General features: G+C 47.3%; 3 protein-coding genes and 4 pseudogenes across 4 annotated transcripts; all 7 read left to right on the top strand.

The window, feature by feature from the left end:
* Window positions 1-318: 318 nt before the first annotated feature.
* MGC115598 (uncharacterized protein) lies at window positions 319-2,203 on the top strand. Its single transcript, NM_001096074.1, is given in 1 exon segment — window positions 319-2,203. A coding segment is annotated over 1 exon segment (1,356 nt). The 5' UTR covers window positions 319-494; the 3' UTR covers window positions 1,851-2,203.
* A 142-nt stretch (window positions 2,204-2,345) lies between these two features.
* Window positions 2,346-8,909, top strand: LOC108713710 (annotated as a pseudogene).
* Window positions 8,910-9,952: 1,043 nt separating this feature from the next.
* LOC108713709 (F-box/WD repeat-containing protein 7-like) lies at window positions 9,953-11,899 on the top strand. The gene has a single exon (XM_018257223.2). It carries the CDS (start codon window positions 10,089-10,091, stop codon window positions 11,709-11,711), a length of 1,623 nt encoding a protein of 540 aa, XP_018112712.1. The 5' UTR covers window positions 9,953-10,088; the 3' UTR covers window positions 11,712-11,899.
* Window positions 11,900-14,685: 2,786 nt separating this feature from the next.
* Window positions 14,686-19,165, top strand: rps13.L (ribosomal protein S13 L homeolog). Of its 2 annotated transcripts, NM_001086882.1 has the most exon segments (6): window positions 14,686-14,741; window positions 15,785-15,833; window positions 16,410-16,488; window positions 17,111-17,280; window positions 18,712-18,812; window positions 19,089-19,165. In NM_001086882.1, coding segments are annotated over 6 exon segments (456 nt in total). In that variant the 5' UTR covers window positions 14,686-14,718; the 3' UTR covers window positions 19,123-19,165.
* LOC121403496 lies at window positions 16,152-16,242 on the top strand (annotated as a pseudogene).
* LOC121403497 lies at window positions 16,771-16,861 on the top strand (annotated as a pseudogene).
* LOC121403495 lies at window positions 17,462-17,552 on the top strand (annotated as a pseudogene).
* Window positions 19,166-19,957: the final 792 nt, after the last annotated feature.

Genomic DNA, 19,957 nt, shown 5'->3' with positions numbered 1-19,957 from the left:
TGTCCGCGCTGAGTGGGGCGGGGCAATAACTTGCACACCAGGAGAAGGCGTGTGATTGGCTGGATACACAAAGGGGCGGGACATAAAGTTGGAGAGTTAGGAACTGCCGCTAATTTCACAGACTTTTACAATACAGCGGCTCGGTGAGTTCCTGAGCAAGGAATAAACACAGTCCCACCCGGTTCTACTCAAAGTCACATTTGATAACTCAGTCCTTCTTGTGCCTGTCAGTCACTCCTGCGTCTGTCTTCCCAGCATCCTCCATTCTTAAGCCACTTCCGCTCTGCAACTTCCCAGCATCCTCCATTCCTCCTGGGAGCTTCCTGTGTTTCTCTTCCCAGCATCCTCCATTCCATCCTTCCTGTGTGGATCTTGGCTAAAGTGTGGGATTCCTATAGGAGTTTGTGTTTGTCTCCCAGGGGAGAGGGTGTAAATCAGCTGAGCAGGGACATCACGTGCCATCACTGGGGCCCCTATAGAGAGCACAGGGCCACATGAACTACTCCCACCAGATGCAGCCAATGGAAAGGAGCAGGAGGGCTGGGACAGGAGCCAATCAGAGCAGAATGGAAGCCAGTGAGGACTATGTGTGTCAGTTAGCGGATGAGTTGGCATTGCGCATCCTCTGGTACCTTGATGGCAAGGAGATCCTGCAGGTGGCACAGACTTGCCAGCGCTGGAGACAGTTGGCTGAGGATGAAGGTCTGTGGCAGGGAAAGTGCAAGGCTCGTGGCATTGAGGAGCCGCTGTACATAAGCTCAGCTACAGGCTCTACATCTCCATGGAAAAGCACTTACATCCGTCAGCTCAGGATCCATAACAACTGGTGCCTGGGAAGATACAGAAAAATCACCCTGGAACTAAGTAAAGAGGATCCCACCTTCCTGTGCTTGGAATATGATGGGAAGCAGTTGGTCGGTACGACCCATTACGATATTATAAAGATCTGGTCGGCAGTTACAGGCAAATGCCTAAAGACCCTGGTTGGTCACAGGGCTGAGGTTTGTGATATTCAAATGAGAGGAGACATCATCGTTAGCGGCTCTGACGATCTGACACTGAAAGTGTGGAATGTGGAGAGTGGCGAATGTATCCGGACACTGCGCGGCCATAGAGACAGTGTGAGTTGTTTGCATCTCCATGAGCAACAGGCAGTGAGTGGTTCTTGCGATTACACCATCCGCGTTTGGAATATTGAGACTGGGCGGTGCTTACACATCCTGACGGGTCACAGCTCTCGCATCATATGGGTCTGTTATGATGGCCGACGGGTGGCCAGTGAAGACATGGGTGCTCGAGTGAAAATCTGGAATCCGGAGACAGAAACCTGTTTGCACAGCTATAACATGCACAATATCAACCCCCCCTATGTGCAGTTTGATGGGACCCATGTAGTTAGCCAGTGCAAGGATAAGTCCGTCCTCATTTGGGACGTGGAAACCGGGAAATGTATCTTTGCAATAGCTGAAAACAAGACCTACTCCGGCGTCATGGCGATGAAGAACAACATTCTCATCTTAGGAACCGACGGACACACTGCCGAAATCTGGGACGTTAAAACCAGGCAGCGCTTGAATGTATTGCAGGGTTCCCAAGGGATCGACGTCCGAGATGAAAGCCTTGAAATGCACCGGGACTTTGTTATATCCAGGACCCCCGAGGGGAACCTTTCACTGTGGAACTGGAGAACAGGGGAATTTCTACACAATCTGTTTGTATCCGATGCAAAAGAAACTCGCGCCTTTAATTTCCGAATCTCCGATACAAAATGTGTCTACGGAGTTGCCGAGAAACAGAGACACATCCCCTGGCCGAGCAAAGTGGAGGTTCTGGACTTTGATGTAGAGTAAAGAAACAATACGTGAAGTGTTGTAAGCTGGGTGCTCCCCTTTATTCCCCCCCAGCAAGTTTTATGTTGAACGTTGATGTCAAAATGAACCTGTTTGTTGAATGGGACAAGAGCAAATAAATCCCTTAAGGCCGGGGATGGAGAATTTTGCTCAATTCAGAAGTTCTTGTTGTGTCCAGACAACTGGAGATTTAGTGCCTTCACGTTTCACGTTCCCAGACCTCCAGTTCCTTCTTGTTTGTCACACGATTTTCATATCTTCTTCCCCTACCAACCAGTACTTCCAATCAGATCTTTGTATGAAGCTTTGTCTGGCTGAAGAATTTGTTCATTAAAGGTTTTGCATGAATATCACTAACAAGGTGTCGATTATTCAGGAGGATTTGCTTAAATCTCCTGAAACTGAGCTAGGTCCATTGTCCATATCTGGTACTGGCACCGATTACATAGTAAGAGCATTGGATAATTACCCAGAGAAGTGAGGGATATATTCCCACTACACCGGGTACTGTCCGAGGAGCTCTAGTATTCTGTGCTGTATCCTGCAGTACTACTGATACCCCTTCCTATCAGCCTCATACAGTAGGATTAGTCCTCTCAGTCCCAGAGGCAGCCATTCCTATCAGATACTTATATTGACGTGTAAAGCTGCTCATACTCCAGCAGTCGAGCTCAGTTTGGGCCCTTCAGAGCCAGCCGAATGCTTCCCTGTCCATGTATGGGCCCTTCCCTGATATCTATTGGGCAGGTTTGAAAACCCCATAGGACAAGAACATTGAGGCAGTCCTCTCCTCCATAGGCCTCTGTTATGATCCAATTGTTGGTCCAGCAAAGACAACTACAATTCTCTACAACCTGCAATGTGGTTACACAACTGGACTCTGTCTGGCACAACATTCAGTAAATGACAATGTTATCTGACCCAACAGGGACACACACACATCTAGAAGATCCAGTGGGCAGAGCTGCATTGAATTTCCTTTTAATCCAATCCCTTTCCAAATATTTCGGCCCTGTTCCCTATATTTATTAGAAGCCTCCTACTCCTAGTAACGACCCAACAGATATTAAAGTAAGAGCAGCTGATACTGGCACCCAAATAACACATTACCTATTCAGAGTAGGGGGGTTCTGGCTTCCAGAAAAGAAAGGACCGAATCAGTCACATTAACCAATCACAATGCGGAACACCCCCCCCCCAGAGAGGCTTGAAAAAAAACCTCAGTATTCTGAGCAAAGAACATTTAATGGGCCCATTAGAAAATCTTTGGGGTAACAGGGTTTAAGTTAACACTGTCAAATCTGCCACCCAAAGCCGAGTCTGCAGGTTATTATAATTATTATTATATCCGTTTGGTTTTACTACTCGGGTGACCTAATCAGGGAAAGATCTGGGAATTGACAGTTTTAGCTGCTCCCCTAATCCTAATGTAAGGCTACTGTATATAGGGGTGTCACTAACCCCCTCATGCTGTGTGTACAGTCCCACAACTGCCCTTACCATAGGAGTAACCCCCCTGTCCCATAACTGCCCTTTGGTATCAGCTCTTTACGGTAACATTTACCCCCAGTCCTGCAACTGCCCCTTCCTATGAGGCCTGACAGTTTGATTAACTCCCTGTCCCACAACTGCCCCTTCCTATCAGCTTTTATGCCCCTTACTCCCTGTAATTTGCCCCTGTGTTACAGCTGACCTGCCATTTAAATCCACTAAAGAAGGAGGCAAATAACTAAGGAAACTTTTGGGCAGGGGTGGGAGCACGAGTAGGGCCAGGGCTGCAGTTGTCACAGTTTGGGGGTGGCCATAAAACATCCAACATAGTAAAGTGCTGAGTTAACTTCTTCATAGGAGAGAAGCCAAATCCAGATTAACACTGTGTCTGGGACCCTGCCAGTGCGGGGCCTCCTTCAGATACTAAACTGGGGTACATATACCTTACGGGGTGCAATTACAAAGATACTGTAGGATTGGGCCCCCTAGGGCCCACCAGAGAACTGACATGCAGGGGCCCATGGGGTTCAGACAAAAATGTTATATACACTGGGATTATGGTGGAAATAACAAAATAAATTGTCCTGAGCTGTGACCCACAGGAAGACTCTTTGGTCCGACCCCGGGGGGCAGTCCGACCCCGGGGGGCACTGGTGCTGAGGCTGCAGCAGACAGACGTACTTATGACATGAGGGAAAGAGCCCAAACCCCAATATCCCTTGTGATGAAGAGGAGAGGTACAACCCCCAGTACTGGGAGCCCAGAAGGGCAGAAATCAGACTGGGGTTGGTAAGGGGCAGAACTAGGGCAAATGCAAATAACAGACACAGGTCGGTAGGCACAGGGCAGGAATAGAGAAGAGCCAGGGCCAGTCCAGGGGCCAGTAGCTATAACCAGACTTCTAGACAGCAGCCAAGGGCCCCTCTTAACTGCACATAAACAAACACTGTGTACGAGGGGCCTCTAGGCCTTCCTTTAGCTGCTTCCTGTTTTGCAGCATCCCAGCTTTGCTTTATGGCAGCATACAAGATACATTGTCATCAAAGCAATAGCACAGGCTCCGACAACCTGCACAGCATGAGGGATGTAGGGGGTCACATTAGGAGTGGGAGGAGGGGGGACACACTGGATATACTTATTAACACTGGAGACAAACATCGCCGGTTATGTTGCCTCTAGCAACCAGTCAGAACTTGCAGGTGACTGTTCAGATGTGATTGCTGGTTGGTTGCTATGGGTAATATCAGCGGTGATGTTAAAGTACAAGTGCTCCTTTCTATCCCCTGTCCCAGTAACAACTTCTCCGCTCCCTGCTGTGTATCTGCCTTCAGCCAATGGCATTGCATCTGTGACTCATCCGCTCTTCTTATTGGCTGCTGCTTCCCTGCCGGGTGAATGTAAGAGCGGGACAGGCAGTGATTGGCTCATGCAGGAGGGCAGATGATACAGAGCAAATGAAAATGCTGTTCATGGGAAGGGGCGGGAGCAAGAGCTGCAGGAGTGAGGGGAATCAATCGACTCAATTTCACAGGATTAACCCTTCCTGAACCTGAAGAGACTCCAGTGGTTCTGCTCAGCCCATAGGTAGGGTTGCCACCTGGCTGGTATTTTACTGGCCTGGCCAGTAACAATGAGGATTGATCCCAATGTTAATAATAGGGAAAAAGGACAAACATAAAGGAAGGCCGGTATTTTTTTCAGGAAAAGGTGAAAACCCTACACATAGGAGATTTAACTAATTCCACATTTCCACTAGAACTTTATCTTCCCAGCATCCTCCTCTCCCAGAGAACTTCCTGTGTGGAACTTTCTCATTCCCTCTTCTAGGGGAATTTTCACTTGGGCACCATTTTGAAATCTGGCACCTTGAGACTTGGAGCTTGTTCTTCAGTTTGTCCGTCACTTAAAGCTGAACAGGACGGGGCAATTCATGGTTTTTGGGACTGGTACAATAACGGTTACTGATATAGAGACAGAGATAAGAACATATTATGATCGTCCCGCTCCTTTACCGGCTAATAAAACTGCAGGGAATTCATTTTAGCAAGATTTGGACCAATAGAAAAGCAACACGGGCAACGTACGACTCCGCAAGGACTTTGTCATGAGCGACTCAGAGTTTGGGTCCCGCTCTGCGTATGGAACAGAGAGAAAAAGCAGCTGACGGTTCTAAACTCTGATGTGGATGAGAAATAGATCTTTGGACAAATTCCTCTTCAGAGACATTTAGAATTGAAATGTTATCTTTTTATATTGGGGGAAGGTGGATAAACACCCAAGGGAACCCAATCCCTTAACTGTACATGGACTGTACGGACACCTTACATGGTAGGTCCCTTTCTGTTGTTCCGTTTGTTTAGTCCGACGGCCCAAACTATTAAAAGCAGGGGTGTAACTATTTAGGAAGCAGACCCTGAGGCTGCAAGGGGCCCCGTGAGGCCATAAATCACATACAATTTCAACAAATATACAGACATTTTGGAGGACTGAAATATAATTTGCTGTGGGGCCCAGTAATATCTAGTTGAGCCGCTGATTAGAAGAGCAGGAGATGCGGCTTCCTTGTCTGTTGATGATCACTGGCCGACCCCCAAGCAAACTGACCGAAGTCTGATGGATACAGGTCTGAGTACAAATATGGACTTTTACATTCCGCTTCCAGTTTTTCACTGAATTATTTTGCAACTGTTTGACACCGGGAGGAGACAAAGGGATTATTTTGTAATGTTTTTTTGGGATTTTACTTCCACCCCCCCCCACACCTCCTGACTGAGGCACAAAAGCTCCTTTCTGTCACCTGCCATCAAGTGGCTTCCGTAACAGCCAATAGAACTGTCAGTGTCCTTCTCAGCCCCCTTCCTATTGGCTGCCACTTCCTAGATGTGTAAATAGGGGGAGGGACAGGCAGTTAGAACTGACAGCGGGTGGCACAGAGCTGCTGCACAATTGAAATCACCTGCTGAGTGGATCCTGCTCTCTGCAAAGTTTCTACTTTCACTTCTTGGTCCTGCCAGGATCCTCGGTTTCATAGGAACTTCCTTCGTTTAGCTTTCCAGCACCTTCCATTCCAGATGAGCTGCCCATGTGGATGTTGCTAACTGCCCCTGTTCCTGGGGGCTCAATGTAACCAGCTCAGCACAGAGGTCTGATCATTTTGCTGTGGCCTCCATCTGCCGTCAGGAGGAGCTGAACTCACCCCAAAGTGTGAGTGAGCCAGAAGGGCTATGGGTTGTGCCAGTCAGAGCAGAATGGAAGCCAGTGAGGACTATGTGTGTCAGTTAGCGGATGAGTTGGCATTGCGCATCCTCTGGTACCTTGATGGCAAGGAGATCCTGCAGGTGGCACAGACTTGCCGGCGCTGGAGACAGTTGGCTGAGGATGAAGGTCTGTGGCAGGGAAAGTGCAAGGCTCGTGGCATTGAGGAGCCGCTGTGTATAACAAGGAGAAAGGCTAAAGCCTCTAGATCTGGTCCCTCAAAAAGAGCTTCCATTAAACAGCTCAGGACTGATTCCAACTGGCACCGAGGCACATTCAGAACAATCACACTGGATATAAATGAGGATCTTAGTTGGAATCTATGTCAATTTAATGGGAAGAAAATGGTTTGTATTGTAATTGGAAAGATAATTAAGATCTGGTCGGCAGTTACGGGCGAGTGTCTAAGGACCCTTGTTGGACTGACACGTGGTATGACAGAAATACAAATGAGAGATCACATCATTGTTAGTGGATGTGACCCAGTAATAACCATTATGTGAGCTGTACGTGTCTCTACGAGAAATCCATAGTGAGTGGGTCATGTGACAGCACCATCCAAATTAGGGAGATTGAGACAGGCCGGTGCTCACACGTATTAATGGTGCATCAAGTGCTGACCTTTTATTTTCATTAATAACTACCAGAGATTATTGAGCTTTCACGAGAGGCGCTTTGTGACCTTGACACACAAATGTGTTTGTACAGTTTCCAAGGTCCCACTGATACTTTCCTTCACTCGGAGCTAAAAGGCACGTGGATGTTACTGGTCACTGACGAAGGTCCAATAACAGTGGGACACTGAAGCATCCAGACAATACCAGCTATAGAGACCTACCTCCTTGCACTGAAGGCCAATATGTTTTTTTGGGAATATTATAATTGTTCCTCTCCTTTATTTGGCAGCAACACAGAAGGGAATTCAGGCATTTTAAGATTTGGCGCAGTGTCTAAGCCACATGGAGACCGTCCCACCCCACAGGAACTTTGTGATGAGAAACAGATTTTGGGACTGTGCCCCTCTGGGGTATCTGAGTAAAATGATCGGAGTGGAAAAAAATTACATTTTTGTGACTCGTATTTACATCTCTAATACAAAACGTGTCTGTGCGAGAACCTGGGGCTCAGATTGTAAGGCCAAAAAGATTATGGTGCTGGATATTTATGAAAAAATATGAAGAATAGTAAAACCTGTGAATTTTCTTAGACTGAGCAAATCCCTCAAATTTTCCTGCCCAGAGAGATGAAGAGATCTCCAAATGAATCGTTATGAGCAACAGTCTATTCTTTGTAGATTGGGGTCAGTGCTGAAAGGCAGATCCCTTACGATCTCCAACCCACGGCCCCATGTCCGAACGACTGGAAACCACAAACAGCACCGCACAACATGGTTTCTGTTTCTCCATTACTGAAGCTTAGCCGGAGCACTTTATTCTCTATGGGAAAATAAATGAGATACTTTTTAAAATTCTGCATCTATGATGTCAGGGTCACTTTATAACTAAGTGCACACATTTAACTCTAGTAGTGCGGTAGAGTACAGAATCTCTGGTGTCACCGCACGGGAACCATAGTGACGACACAACATATTGTACAATTTTGGCTTTTACTTTGATCAATGCTGCAGCTCTTGTTTATTGGCAACCCTGGCGACAATGCATTGCAGCGCTTAAAGGGTTGAATATAACGCCCGTAACATATATTTATCAACAGTAAGGGCTGAACTCCATGAGCGCTTTTGTAGGACGGTGCCAGATTGACAAAACGCATCCTACAAGTCAGATGTCTTGTGGGTTAAAATATAATGGGACTGACACAAAAATCGGATTCATAAACTACATGGAAAATTTCCCAAATGACACAACTGTCGGATGTGATCTCTGCGTCTTCATCCAACAAGATTGAGGGCAGAACTCCATGATCCGAGGAAATGCAGAATATAATGTAAGTTAACGAAACATCGCAGCTACAAACGACATGGATCCGTCAGTCGGATGTGAACGCCGCATGCTGCATCTTCATCTGATAGTCGGGTGCATGTCGTTTGTAGCTGCGATGTTTCGTTAACTTACATTATATTCTGCCCCTCCGACTGGTCGCCACAGCACATCGGATTGTGGAGTTCTGCTGGAAAGTCTTTTTTTCCTCATTGAAATATATTGACTGACGGATGTAAACGTACGAACAAAACACTCCATCTGACTTTATCTGATCGGACTTTACAGTCTAACCTGGGGCATCAGATTTTGTAGCATCCTACAAAAACTTGTGCTTTTGTGTGGTGTTGCATGGAGTTGTGTGGTGTTGCACAGAGTTGTGTGATGTTGCACAGAGTTGTGTGATGTTGCACAGGGTTGTGTGGTGTTGCACAGAGTTGCGTGGTGTTGCACGGAGTTGCGTGGTGTTGCACAGAGTTGCGTGGTGTTGCACGGAGTTGCGTGGTGTTGCACGGAGTTGCGTGATGTTGCACAGAGTTGTGTGATGTTGCACAGAGTTTCGTGGTGTTGCACAGAGTTGTGTGGTGTTGCACAGAGTTGCGTGGTGTTGCACAGAGTTGCGTGGTGTTGCACGGAGTTGCGTGGTGTTGCACAGAGTTGTGTGGTGTTGCACAGAGTTGTGTGGTGTTGCACAGAGTTGTGTGATGTTGCACAGAGTTGTGTGATGTTGCACAGAGTTGTGTGGTGTTGCAGAGTTGCGTGGTGTTGCACAGAGTTGCGTGGTGTTGCACAGAGTTGTGTGATGTTGCACAGAGTTGTGTGGTGTTGCACAGAGTTGTGTGGTATTGCACAGGGTTGTGTGGTGTTGCACGGAGTTGTGTGGTATTGCACAGGGTTGTGTGGTGTTGCACAGAGTTGCGTGGTGTTGCACAGAGTTGTGTGATGTTGCACAGGGTTGTGTGGTGTTGCACAGAGTTGTGTGGTGTTGCATGGCATGATCAGATAAAATCTGACCCATAAAATCTGATGAGAATCTCCCATGTAGTTTTACCCTAAAGTATTGTTGCTGATATGCATCACCCATTCTGTTTATTGGCAATAAAAAGGGGAACGCAGCAGGTACCCCTCTACTGGGTGAGAGTGCGCCTATGAAAAGTTGTGTTGCATTTTGTGTCCAAATGAGTGATCATTTGGTGCCATTAAATAACACCGGGGTCGGATGTTTTTCTAGCGACAGTTGACATTCTTGTGGATGGGAAGAGGGTCCTCGAGAAGTTTTGCTGCATGTGGTCACACTGGATATAACACAAAGATATGGAATAGATTCTGGGTGCAGTAGGAGTTTTTGCCATTACTCACATTCCCCATTTCTACCCCTCAGGGGTCATTACTTCTTCTACCCCAGCAGCTCCACCCCTGACTGAGGCACAAATGCTCCTTCTGTCACTAGCTGGTGGCTTCCATAACAGCCAATAGCATTCTCAGTGTCCTTTTCTGGCTCTCTTCCTATTGGCTGCTACATCCCAGCTGAGTGCATGGGGGAGAGGGACAGGCAATGATTGACACAAAGGAAAGTGGGTGTCACAAAGCTGCTGCACCACTTCAATCACGTGCTTTCTATTCTCATTCCTTGGGAATTCCCAGTCCTCCTGGGATCTTCTGTTCCCTAGGAGCTGCCTTTGTTTATCTGGCCAGCAGCTTCAATTCCCAAGGACCTGCCCATGTGGACCTTGCTAACTGCCACTCCTGCTGGGGGATCAGTGGAACCAGCTCAGAACAAAGGTCAGATTACTGTTGCCTCCCCCAGCTTTCAGGAATAATATTGCAGCTAAACTGGTGTGAACCGGAAGGAGAAGCAAAGAAGGGTACAATGGAGACCAGTGCTCCTGAGGACTTGTTCTCCTGGTTACCCGATGAGTTGGCATTGCGCATCCTCTGGTACCTTGATGGCAAGGAGATCCTGCAGGTGGCACAGACTTGCCAGCGCTGGAGACAGTTGGCTGAGGATGAAGGTCTGTGGCAGGGAAAGTGCAAGGCTGATCGGATCGCAGAACCGCCGGACATGACAAAAAGCAGAGATCCTGGTTTTACGGCCGGTCCATGGAAGAGAGCCTACATGAACCAGCACAGGATCAATACCAACTGGCACCAAGGAAGATTCAAGTCAATAAACTTACGTCTAAGGCACGACGATGAAGTCATTGTACGTATGGAATTCGATGGGAGGAGAATACTCACGAGTGACCGTTGGAACACCATAAAGGTGTGGTCATCAGTCACTGGAGAATGTTTGATAACTCTGGTTGGCCACACAGATATCATATTTACAACACAAATGAGGGCTGATGTAATAATTAGCGGATCTTTGGATCAAACGTTAAAAGTATGGAATGCAGAGAGCGGCGTCTGCATTCACACCCTGTTTGGCCACACCGCCGCCGTAGAGTGCGTCCATCTCTGTGGCCAAAGGGCAGTAAGTGGTTCCCAAGACAAAACCATCCGAGTTTGGGATATTGAGACAGGCCAGTGCCTTCATGTCCTCAGGGGGCACCAAGACTTTATCAAATGTGTCAGATATCATGGCCAAAGAGTGGTGAGCTTTGCTTATGATTCTACAGTAAGAATATGGGACCCGGAGAGAGGGATCTGCCTGCTCACTCTGCAAGGTCCCGCCGACAAGACTTCTACTTTAGAGTTTGATGGGGGCCGAGTTGTCACTGTGTCTGACAGGACCACCATAAGGGTCTGGGATATGGAAACTGGGCGATGTATCCAGACACTAAGTGGGTACCCATTCGCTATTAGTGCAGTGGCACTGGCTGGAAATATTCTTGTGTGTGGAAATTCCGACTGCACCGCTAAAGTGTGGGACATTAACGCAGGGCGGTGCTTATGTACATTGCGGGGTCCGGACCAAATCCCAAGCCGAATGGAAAGTCTGCAGCTCAGAAGGAACTGTGTGATTGCTAGCTCCTATGATGGAACCATGATGCTGTGGGACTGGAAAAGTGGTGCATTTCTGCTGAATCTGGCGCTGTCCCAAACAAAAGGGCCTTGTTTCACCCAGTTCCACGTGTCCGACACAAAACTCGTCTGTGCCGTTTCCAAGAGATCCAGATTCACGTCTGAGCCAACAAAGGTGCTCGTTCTGGACTTTGATACTGACGGGAAACAATAATCAGAGGAACAAATCTGCCCCCATTCCCAGGCCGGATGATTCTTCTCCTTTGTCCCTGCACCAGTGACACGGGGATAATTACACTGGAAATTGGGAAAGTGGGATTTACTTTTATATCCTGAACCTGAGAGTGTAAAGTGGAAGACTGTTCATATGAGTTTAATAAAAAGGGATTTGATTTGAGAATATTTTCTGCCTATTGTTTATTTATTTTATTATTAAACCCTGAAATATCATTTCCCCCCCCCCTCATTTATACCTGGTGTAATTGGGAGAGTAGTAAACACATACTGGTAAAATGGCACATAAAGAAGTGCCGGGGATACGGGAGTCCTGGGTGGGCCCGTGGGAATTAGTGAAGAGGAATCTTAATTTCCTCCAGTTCTGATCAATTGGGGCAACAAAACCCTTTATGGGTCACTGTACAGTGTCTGGCCTTTGGGGCTAATGGGTTTCCTTCTCTAACAGAGGTTTGGACAGTCCCGGGTTTGAAATAATAATAAAAAGAAATTCCTGTGCTGATTCTATTGAGAATTGGGCAGATTTCTATCCCACTGGTTGGAAAGTTCCTCTGGAGCAGGAGCAGGACTGTGTTAATCTTCTTCTGCTGCCATTGGCCTTGAGTATGACTTGGAGTCCAAGTAGGGTTGCCACCTTTTTTAAAAAAATGTACCGGCCAGTGATGGGGGGGCGGTAACGCCGTGACGCAAAGAAGGGCGGGCCAAGGGTAAATGGGCTGGTTGTGAAGTAAAAAGGGGCGGAGCAGCGTGATGTGAAAGGGGGCGGGGCCCCATCGCAAGAGGGGCAGAAGACGAAGCAGGGGTACGTTTCTGGCGGAGGGCCAAGGGCTTTTGTTATAGGTATTACAAATTACCGGCAGCTACATTGCGGGTAAATTTGTAATACCGGCCCCAGCAGGTATTTTACCGGCTAGGCCCAAGGGATCAGATCAGCCCCATGTGGCCCCGATTGGACACGGCCCACGACACTTAATAATGGTAAATGTTCCACTAAAGTAAAGCCACATATGTACGGGCCCCCCAGTCTTACATCACAGGTAAGAGAATGTGTAATACACTGGCCCCCAAAAGAACAAAAGGTTCATGAGCGGTAGAACCAGGGCTTTGATATTTAGCCCCATAAGTAGATGTCCATGTTACACACTACGGAACTCTTGGCTTCAGCTCATGAACCCCAATGTGTACAGAATGAGGGGTGCCAGGACAGAGATCCCACCAGATTGGGCTCATTGAAAAGGAAAAATAGGGAATATAATATTTGTAGCACAAGGGGCCCAGGAGAGGACACTGCACAGAAACATCTTTTATTACTATTACTAGTATTATTACTATCATTAGTATTACTAGTAGTATCATTATTACTAGTATTATTACTATTATTAGTATTACTAGTAGTATCATTATTACTAGTATTATTACTATTATTAGTATTACTAGTAGTATCATTATTACTAGTATTATTACTATTATTAGTATTACTAGTAGTATCATTATTACTAGTATTATTACTATTATTAGTATTACTAGTAGTATCATTATTACTAGTATTATTACTATCATTAGTATTACTAGTAGTATCATTATTACTAGTATTATTACTATTATTAGTATTACTAGTAGTATCATTATTACTAGTATTATTACTATTATTAGTAATGCCGGTTGCCATCCCTGGGTACAGTATGTACAGGGCAAGTCTGTGGTTTTTATACATGGGGCAGGGCCACTTTAATCATGCAAATCAAGGGTTGGTGCTGGTGTTGTAGTGTGTTAGGGCTGAGCCCATCCACTTACATTGCACCCCCCCCAAACTGGAAAGTGGAAATGGCCACGAAAAGGAAGCGAAGCCCCACGTGCCGCAGTCTGGAGAGAGGGGGAGGAGCTGCGCTTCGGAGCCTGGCGTTGGCGCGTCCCATACGGGGCCACTTAACTCTTCCTCCTGATCTGCGGCGGCGCCACCGACTGTTACACTCGCCACCGTGACGCCGGCACCTTCACTGAGTCAATGATGAGATTCTCTACTTGTCTCTTCCCTCCTGTCGCTTCTGCCCTCGGGGGGTTCATGGAATTGCCCCTTGTCACACTGCTAGCAATTCTTTGGCTATTTATACCTGGAGCTGCTACTGAGTTCATCCTTCACTTCTCATCGTTTCTACAGTGATTGTACTGGCACAGCTGGGGTTAATATGCTCATTATGCGACTTTATGTAGAAATACCGTCAGATCTGCGTTTAATCTTCTCATTATTCATTTAATACTGACATGACTGAATTCGCTTTTGTTAAATGGGTGAGTGCTGGGCTCTGAGGTTATTGGGGCCCAACAGTCAGCTCTTTGCCCCAGGCCCACCAAGGCCTTAACTGGCCCTGACATGGGGGACACAGGGGTGTCAGGGAGTTATTGTGGGACACAGGGGTGTCAGGGAGTTATTGTGGGACACAGGGGTGTCAGGGAGTTATTGTGGGACACAGGGGTGTCAGGGAGTTATTGTGGGACACAGGGGTGGGTGTCAGGGAGTTATTGGGGCGCAGGAATAAGACACATAAGAGGGAAGAGAATGAGGAGAATGGGGGAACAACATTTGTGGTGAAATAATAGTGACCGACTCCTCCCACTCACTCAATTCTTTCCTCACACAGGAGAGCGGTGATGTTAATATGGGCGGGGCCTGAAAGTCGAGACTGAAGGAACATGGTGAAGGGGCGGGGCCAGAGACAGGGACCCCCGTCTATAGGGACTGAACGCACAGACTGGGATTATATGGCGGGCGGCTTTGGGGACATGGGAGGAGCAATGTCTTCCCGCTTCGGGTAGCAGGAAAACCACTTTTTCTCCACCAGGTCGAGGCTTGACACGCAGACGTCCCCACGTGATGCGTTCGTAGGAGGGTTCCGTACGACCCCGCCTTTTTATAGACGCGCTTCCGGTCCGGGCAGTAGTCTTCGTGCCGATCACTTCCGCTCTCTCTTTTCCTTTCCGCCGCCATCATGGGTCGCATGCACGCTCCTGGGTGAGAGCGGGGAACGGGCACGGGGCGTTAGTGGAGTCACCGGGGGTTGTGAGGGGAAGGCGGATCCGCTGTTGGGATGTTACTGGTTCAGACTGGGCCTTTGGGGGGGATCCTAATTACTCCTCGTGTCACTCACTGATCTGAGTCTGTCCGGCCTCTCCTCATGCGCCTCATTCCTCGGCCCTGTCCCTTCTCTCCTACAACTCCCGGCATCCCCTGTACTACTCTCCCCTACAACTCCCGGCATCCCCTGTAATACTCTCTCCTACAACTCCCGGCATCCCCTGTACTACTCTCTCCTACAACTCCCGGCATCCCCTGTAGTACTCTCTCCTACAACTCCCGGCATCCCCTGTAGTACTCTCTCCTACAACTCCCACCCTCCCCTGTAGTACTCTCTCCTACAACTCCCGGCATCCCCTGTACTACTCTCTCCTACAACTCCCGGCATCCCCTGTAGTACTGTCTCTCCCCCTGCACTTGTACAGTCACCATGTGGCCTATCGACTGCAGCCTGAACTCCTGTCACACCCAGTTAGGGGCTAAAGTATAGCAGGAGGGCCCCAGATGTGTCTGAGTATTTAAACTGCCCCTATTTGTTGATGTACAGAGACACATGGTGGCACAGGCACCAGTATGAGCTGCAGCAACAGCAAATTAAAGGGGAAGCAACGTCCTCTGTGTGTAAATGTTGCTGCTGATTGAGATCTGTAATAATGTGACCGTGATACTGCCCCCATGCTTTATATTTACACCCTGGGCCTATACTGGTGCTGCACACAAATCACCTTATTATTATATATGACAGTTGGTGCTGGTGCCCCAGGGCTGAGGGGTTGGGAGAAGAAGGTGACACTTTGGCAAAGGAATCAGTAAATACAGGCAGTGCCCCAGGGGTGTTTGTACTTTCCTTATTGGCATCTGTTGTACTACAACTCCCACAATCCCCTCTGCAGGCTCAGCACAAAGCTAAGCAGTGTTTTTGGCTGTATAAACCTGGGGTCAGTCTGGATGTGACAGTTGGTTGTGTTTTTGTTTTACAGAAAGGGCCTGTCCCAGTCAGCGCTGCCATACAGACGCAGTGTCCCCACGGTGAGTTCATTTGCATGGGGGGGTGCTGTGGGGCAGTTGAGTGACAGTAGATCAGTGTGGGAGATGTTCCTTATGTATCAGATGTGCTGAACTAGTTCTCTCTGCTCCACATACAACTCCCCTGCTGGTGCCCCACACTATACTGATATATATATATATTGTATATTATATCTACGCCCCCTGTGTAACCTGTTAGTTCAGCTGCCTCCCAGCTGCTTCTAGTGAAGAGGCTACAGGTGGGAAATTGAATTTGCTTTTGCCCCTGGATATCAGAGGGGAGCACACGGGGGGCTACTAAGTGCTCCCCAGTTGCTCAGCTCACAGTGATGACTGGTTTCCAATCATTCGCAGTTTCTACCAGAAAGCTTTGCTGCTGTTGGACTGTAACCTTCCTTGGATGTCTGAGTGAGTGAAGGTTTCTCTGTAGCAGCTGGGGGGCCCCATTATTATCGGGGTGCAGTTATACCCCAGGCATTGAGTTGGGGGAGCAGTTAGTAATAATATATAGATCCAGTGCAGCTCCTCATCAGTCCATATGTGTGAGAATTAAACCCATATTGACTCCTTATCTCACAGTGGCTCAAACTCACATCTGACGATGTCAAGGAACAGATCTTCAAACTGGCCAAGAAGGGTCTGACCCCCTCCCAGATCGGTGAGTTCAGTGTTTGTCAACTTCCCTTTTAAAACAAATCAACTAGCGTTTGCTCTAAAACCATGCGACGCTGACGCTCTTTGGGACAAGCACCTCCCCTTCCCTGTGGCCCTTGTATAACAGTACAACTAAAGGGGAAATGTCCCTCCCCTGTGTGACATGAGATTAGTTGGTTGGGGAGTGTGTAAAAGAAGTGAAGGTTCCCCACCCTTTGTGCACCTTAAACTTGTGTCTTGTGTTCTCCCTGAGTGAGGGTCCCGGGTGGGCACAGCGGGGGGCAGCTCACAGTGATGACTGGTTTCCAATCATTCGCAGTTTCTACCAGAAAGCTTTGCTGCTGTTGGACTGTAACCTTCCTTGGATGTCTGAGTGGAACCTGCCCCAGTGGGAAAGTACAACTGGTGCCCCTTAATTATCATTCTGACCTTCAGGTCGGGAGGGTTCAGCTGAACTGCACACATGTTGTGGGGTGGGTTTGATTCCACACAATCTAGCTGTGTCCTGTTCTGGTGGAGTCATTTATATATTTGGGCTTTCTGTGACATCAGAGAGGGGCGGGGCCGGGTGTATAATTATAATGTACCTGTTAGGCTGACACATGAGTGCGGTGCTTCTGTCACAGGCGTCATCCTCAGAGACTCCCACGGTGTCGCACAAGTCCGTTTTGTGACTGGTAATAAAATCCTGAGAATCCTCAAGTCTAAGGCTCTGGCCCCTGATCTCCCCGAGGATCTGTATCACCTGATCAAGAAAGCCGTGGCTGTGCGCAAACACCTGGAGAGGAACAGGAAGGTAAGTGGCTCTTCTGAATATCACTCAACTACTGGAACTGATTATAGAGAAGTACATATATATTATACAGTGCATAATGTACCCCTACTGTGTCTTATATAGTCAATAAAGTACCCCCTCTTGTAAAATATAAGGATATTATAAAACCGGGGACGCACTAAGTGCTCCCCAGTTGCTCTGCTCACAGTGATGACTGGTTTCCAATCATTCGCAGTTTCTACCAGAAAGCTTTGCTGCTGTTGGACTATAACCTTCCTTGGATGTCTGAGTGAGTGAAGGTTTCTCTGTAGCAGCTGGGGGGCCCCATTGTTACTGGGGTGCAGAGTCTCTGGGAGATACCCCAGGCATTGAGTTGGGGGAGCAGTGTGAGGTGTAACCAATAAGCTCATACAAACTGTCATACACTGGATGAGTCACTTATTTGGTGAATCTTTCCCCCTTGACAGTCCCACCATAGGTGTGTGATGTTATGGGAATGAGGTAGTTTGGCCTCTAAAGGACCCGAATTGGCAGTTTAACTCTGCCTGTGAATGGTCGTCTTTCTGCCTGTTCTGTGCCCTAAACCCACTAGTCTCTGCAATTACAGATCACCGGTCCAGTCATTAAAGGAATAGTCCAGTATAAAAATAAAAATTGGGTAAATAAATAGACAGTGCAAAATAAAAAAATGTATCTAATTTAGTTAGTTAGGCAAAAATGTAATGTATAAAGGCTGGAGTGAGTGGATGTGTAACATAATAGCCAGAACACTACTTCCTGCTTTTCAGCTCTCTTGGCTTCCACTGATTGGTTACCAGACAGTAACCAATCAGAGACTTGAGGGGGAGACACATGGGACATATCTGTTGCTTTTGAATCTGAGCTGAATGCTGAGGATCAATTACAAACTCACTGAACAGTTATGTCCCATGTGGCCCCCCTTATAGTCACTGACTAACTCAGAGTTAGAGAGCTGAAAAGCAGGAAGTAGTGTTCTGGCTATTATGTTACACATCCACTCACTCCAGCCTTTATACATTACATTTTTGCCTCACTAACTATATTAGATACATTTACCCAGTTTTCATTTGTACACTGAACTGAACTGTCCCTTTAAGTTGAGAGGTTTTGTCTGTACCCCATTCTGCTCACTGAGTAGGAGCCACACTGTAGGGGATGTGTGTATTGATTCTGTATCTCATGGGCTGTAAGTTGCCCTGAGCATGGTGTTTGTGTATAGATAGAGCACTAAATAGATGGAAATACATGTACAAATATAAGGGAAATTGCTGGAGCAGAGAGAAGCTCCTATACATGTAACTTGCAGGCGCCTCACTAATAAATAGATTGGGGGGTATCTGTTAACTCATTGGGGTTTATATAGGGAACAGTGTGTATGGGGGGGGCAGTTGTAGGAGATGTTGCATTGAGTTCCCTGTTGTTCCCTCGTAGGATAAAGATGCCAAGTTCCGTCTGATTCTCATTGAGAGCAGAATCCACCGTCTGGCTCGTTACTACAAGACCAGGAGAGTCCTCCCTCCCAACTGGAAGTAGTAAGTGTCACTTTGCTTCTCTCTACCACATGTCGGGGGAACCATTGGGTTTATAGGGGTGTCAGTCTCTAGAAGCATCAGGTACAACAATGGGCAGACGTGATGCTGGAAAGGTGCAGGTCACTTTATCATCACATTGTGTTTATACTACAGTACTTATTGGGAGGGGGTTAGTAGAGTCTATTGGATTCCTATATCAGAGGCAGCACTGAGCAGCTATTGGGATGTACAAGGGAGTGGGTAGAAACTAATGTTTTTCTTTTCTGTTCTTTCCAGCGAGTCCTCCACAGCCTCCGCTCTGGTCGCATAAACTCCTGCAACTGAACAGAATAAATTCTCTTCTGTAAATTCCACTGCGTTTTCTGATTCGTTGGCTTTAGTGTGTGTTTGTGGGGGGTGGGGCGCGGCAAAGGTGTCTGTGACTGTATATACTTATAGGTGATCATGTGACTGCATATACAGTGTATTGAGATGAATGTATCAGGTGGGTGGTACCAAGATGGAGCAATAGGGTGACCGTGGGTAATTTACAGATGTAATTTTTTACCCTTTGATGCCAAAATGTGTCCAATCTCTGCACTGATGCACCTCCATGTGTCAGGCCTGTATCCCCAGACATCACAGGCTTAAAGGGCCAGTAGCACCCGGCAGGGCCCTATATTCCTTACTGTGGTGCAACCTCACTTGCTGCTAATATATATTTTATTTATTTTACTATTTTTGTGGGTGAAAGTCCATGGAGGGGGTGGGGTTAGAAGTAGCACAAAAGCATTATTTTTTTTTTCACAAGGGTTGGAGAGAAACAGGAATACTGGGATTAGGGCTGTGCTGAGTAGAAAGACAAATGGGATGAAGGGGCAGAAAGCACAGTAAGTGGAAAGAGTGAAGAGGGGTGGGAGGAGCATAAGGGTGGCCATTTATGTACAGGTGTAATTTTTAGGCCATGGCACCTCACTGATATTGGGCAATTTAAACTGAAACAGCTCACAGTGAGATCAGTCTTTGTAGAAACCTCAAGTGTGTGTGTGTGTGGGGGGATACAAAGTCTGGATTCAGGGAACAGAGGCTGGAGTTTTACTTAAAGATAGTGTTACGTTCCTGTCCCATGAGCTCAAGGTGAATAAGCCCCAAAGGTTGGGATATGA

This window comes from Xenopus laevis, chromosome 4L (assembly GCF_017654675.1).
Source record: "Xenopus laevis strain J_2021 chromosome 4L, Xenopus_laevis_v10.1, whole genome shotgun sequence".
Classification (NCBI taxonomy): domain Eukaryota; kingdom Metazoa; phylum Chordata; class Amphibia; order Anura; family Pipidae; genus Xenopus; species Xenopus laevis.
The sequence above is the reverse complement of the archived record's forward strand: the minus strand, read 5'-3'. Positions and strand labels throughout refer to the sequence as shown.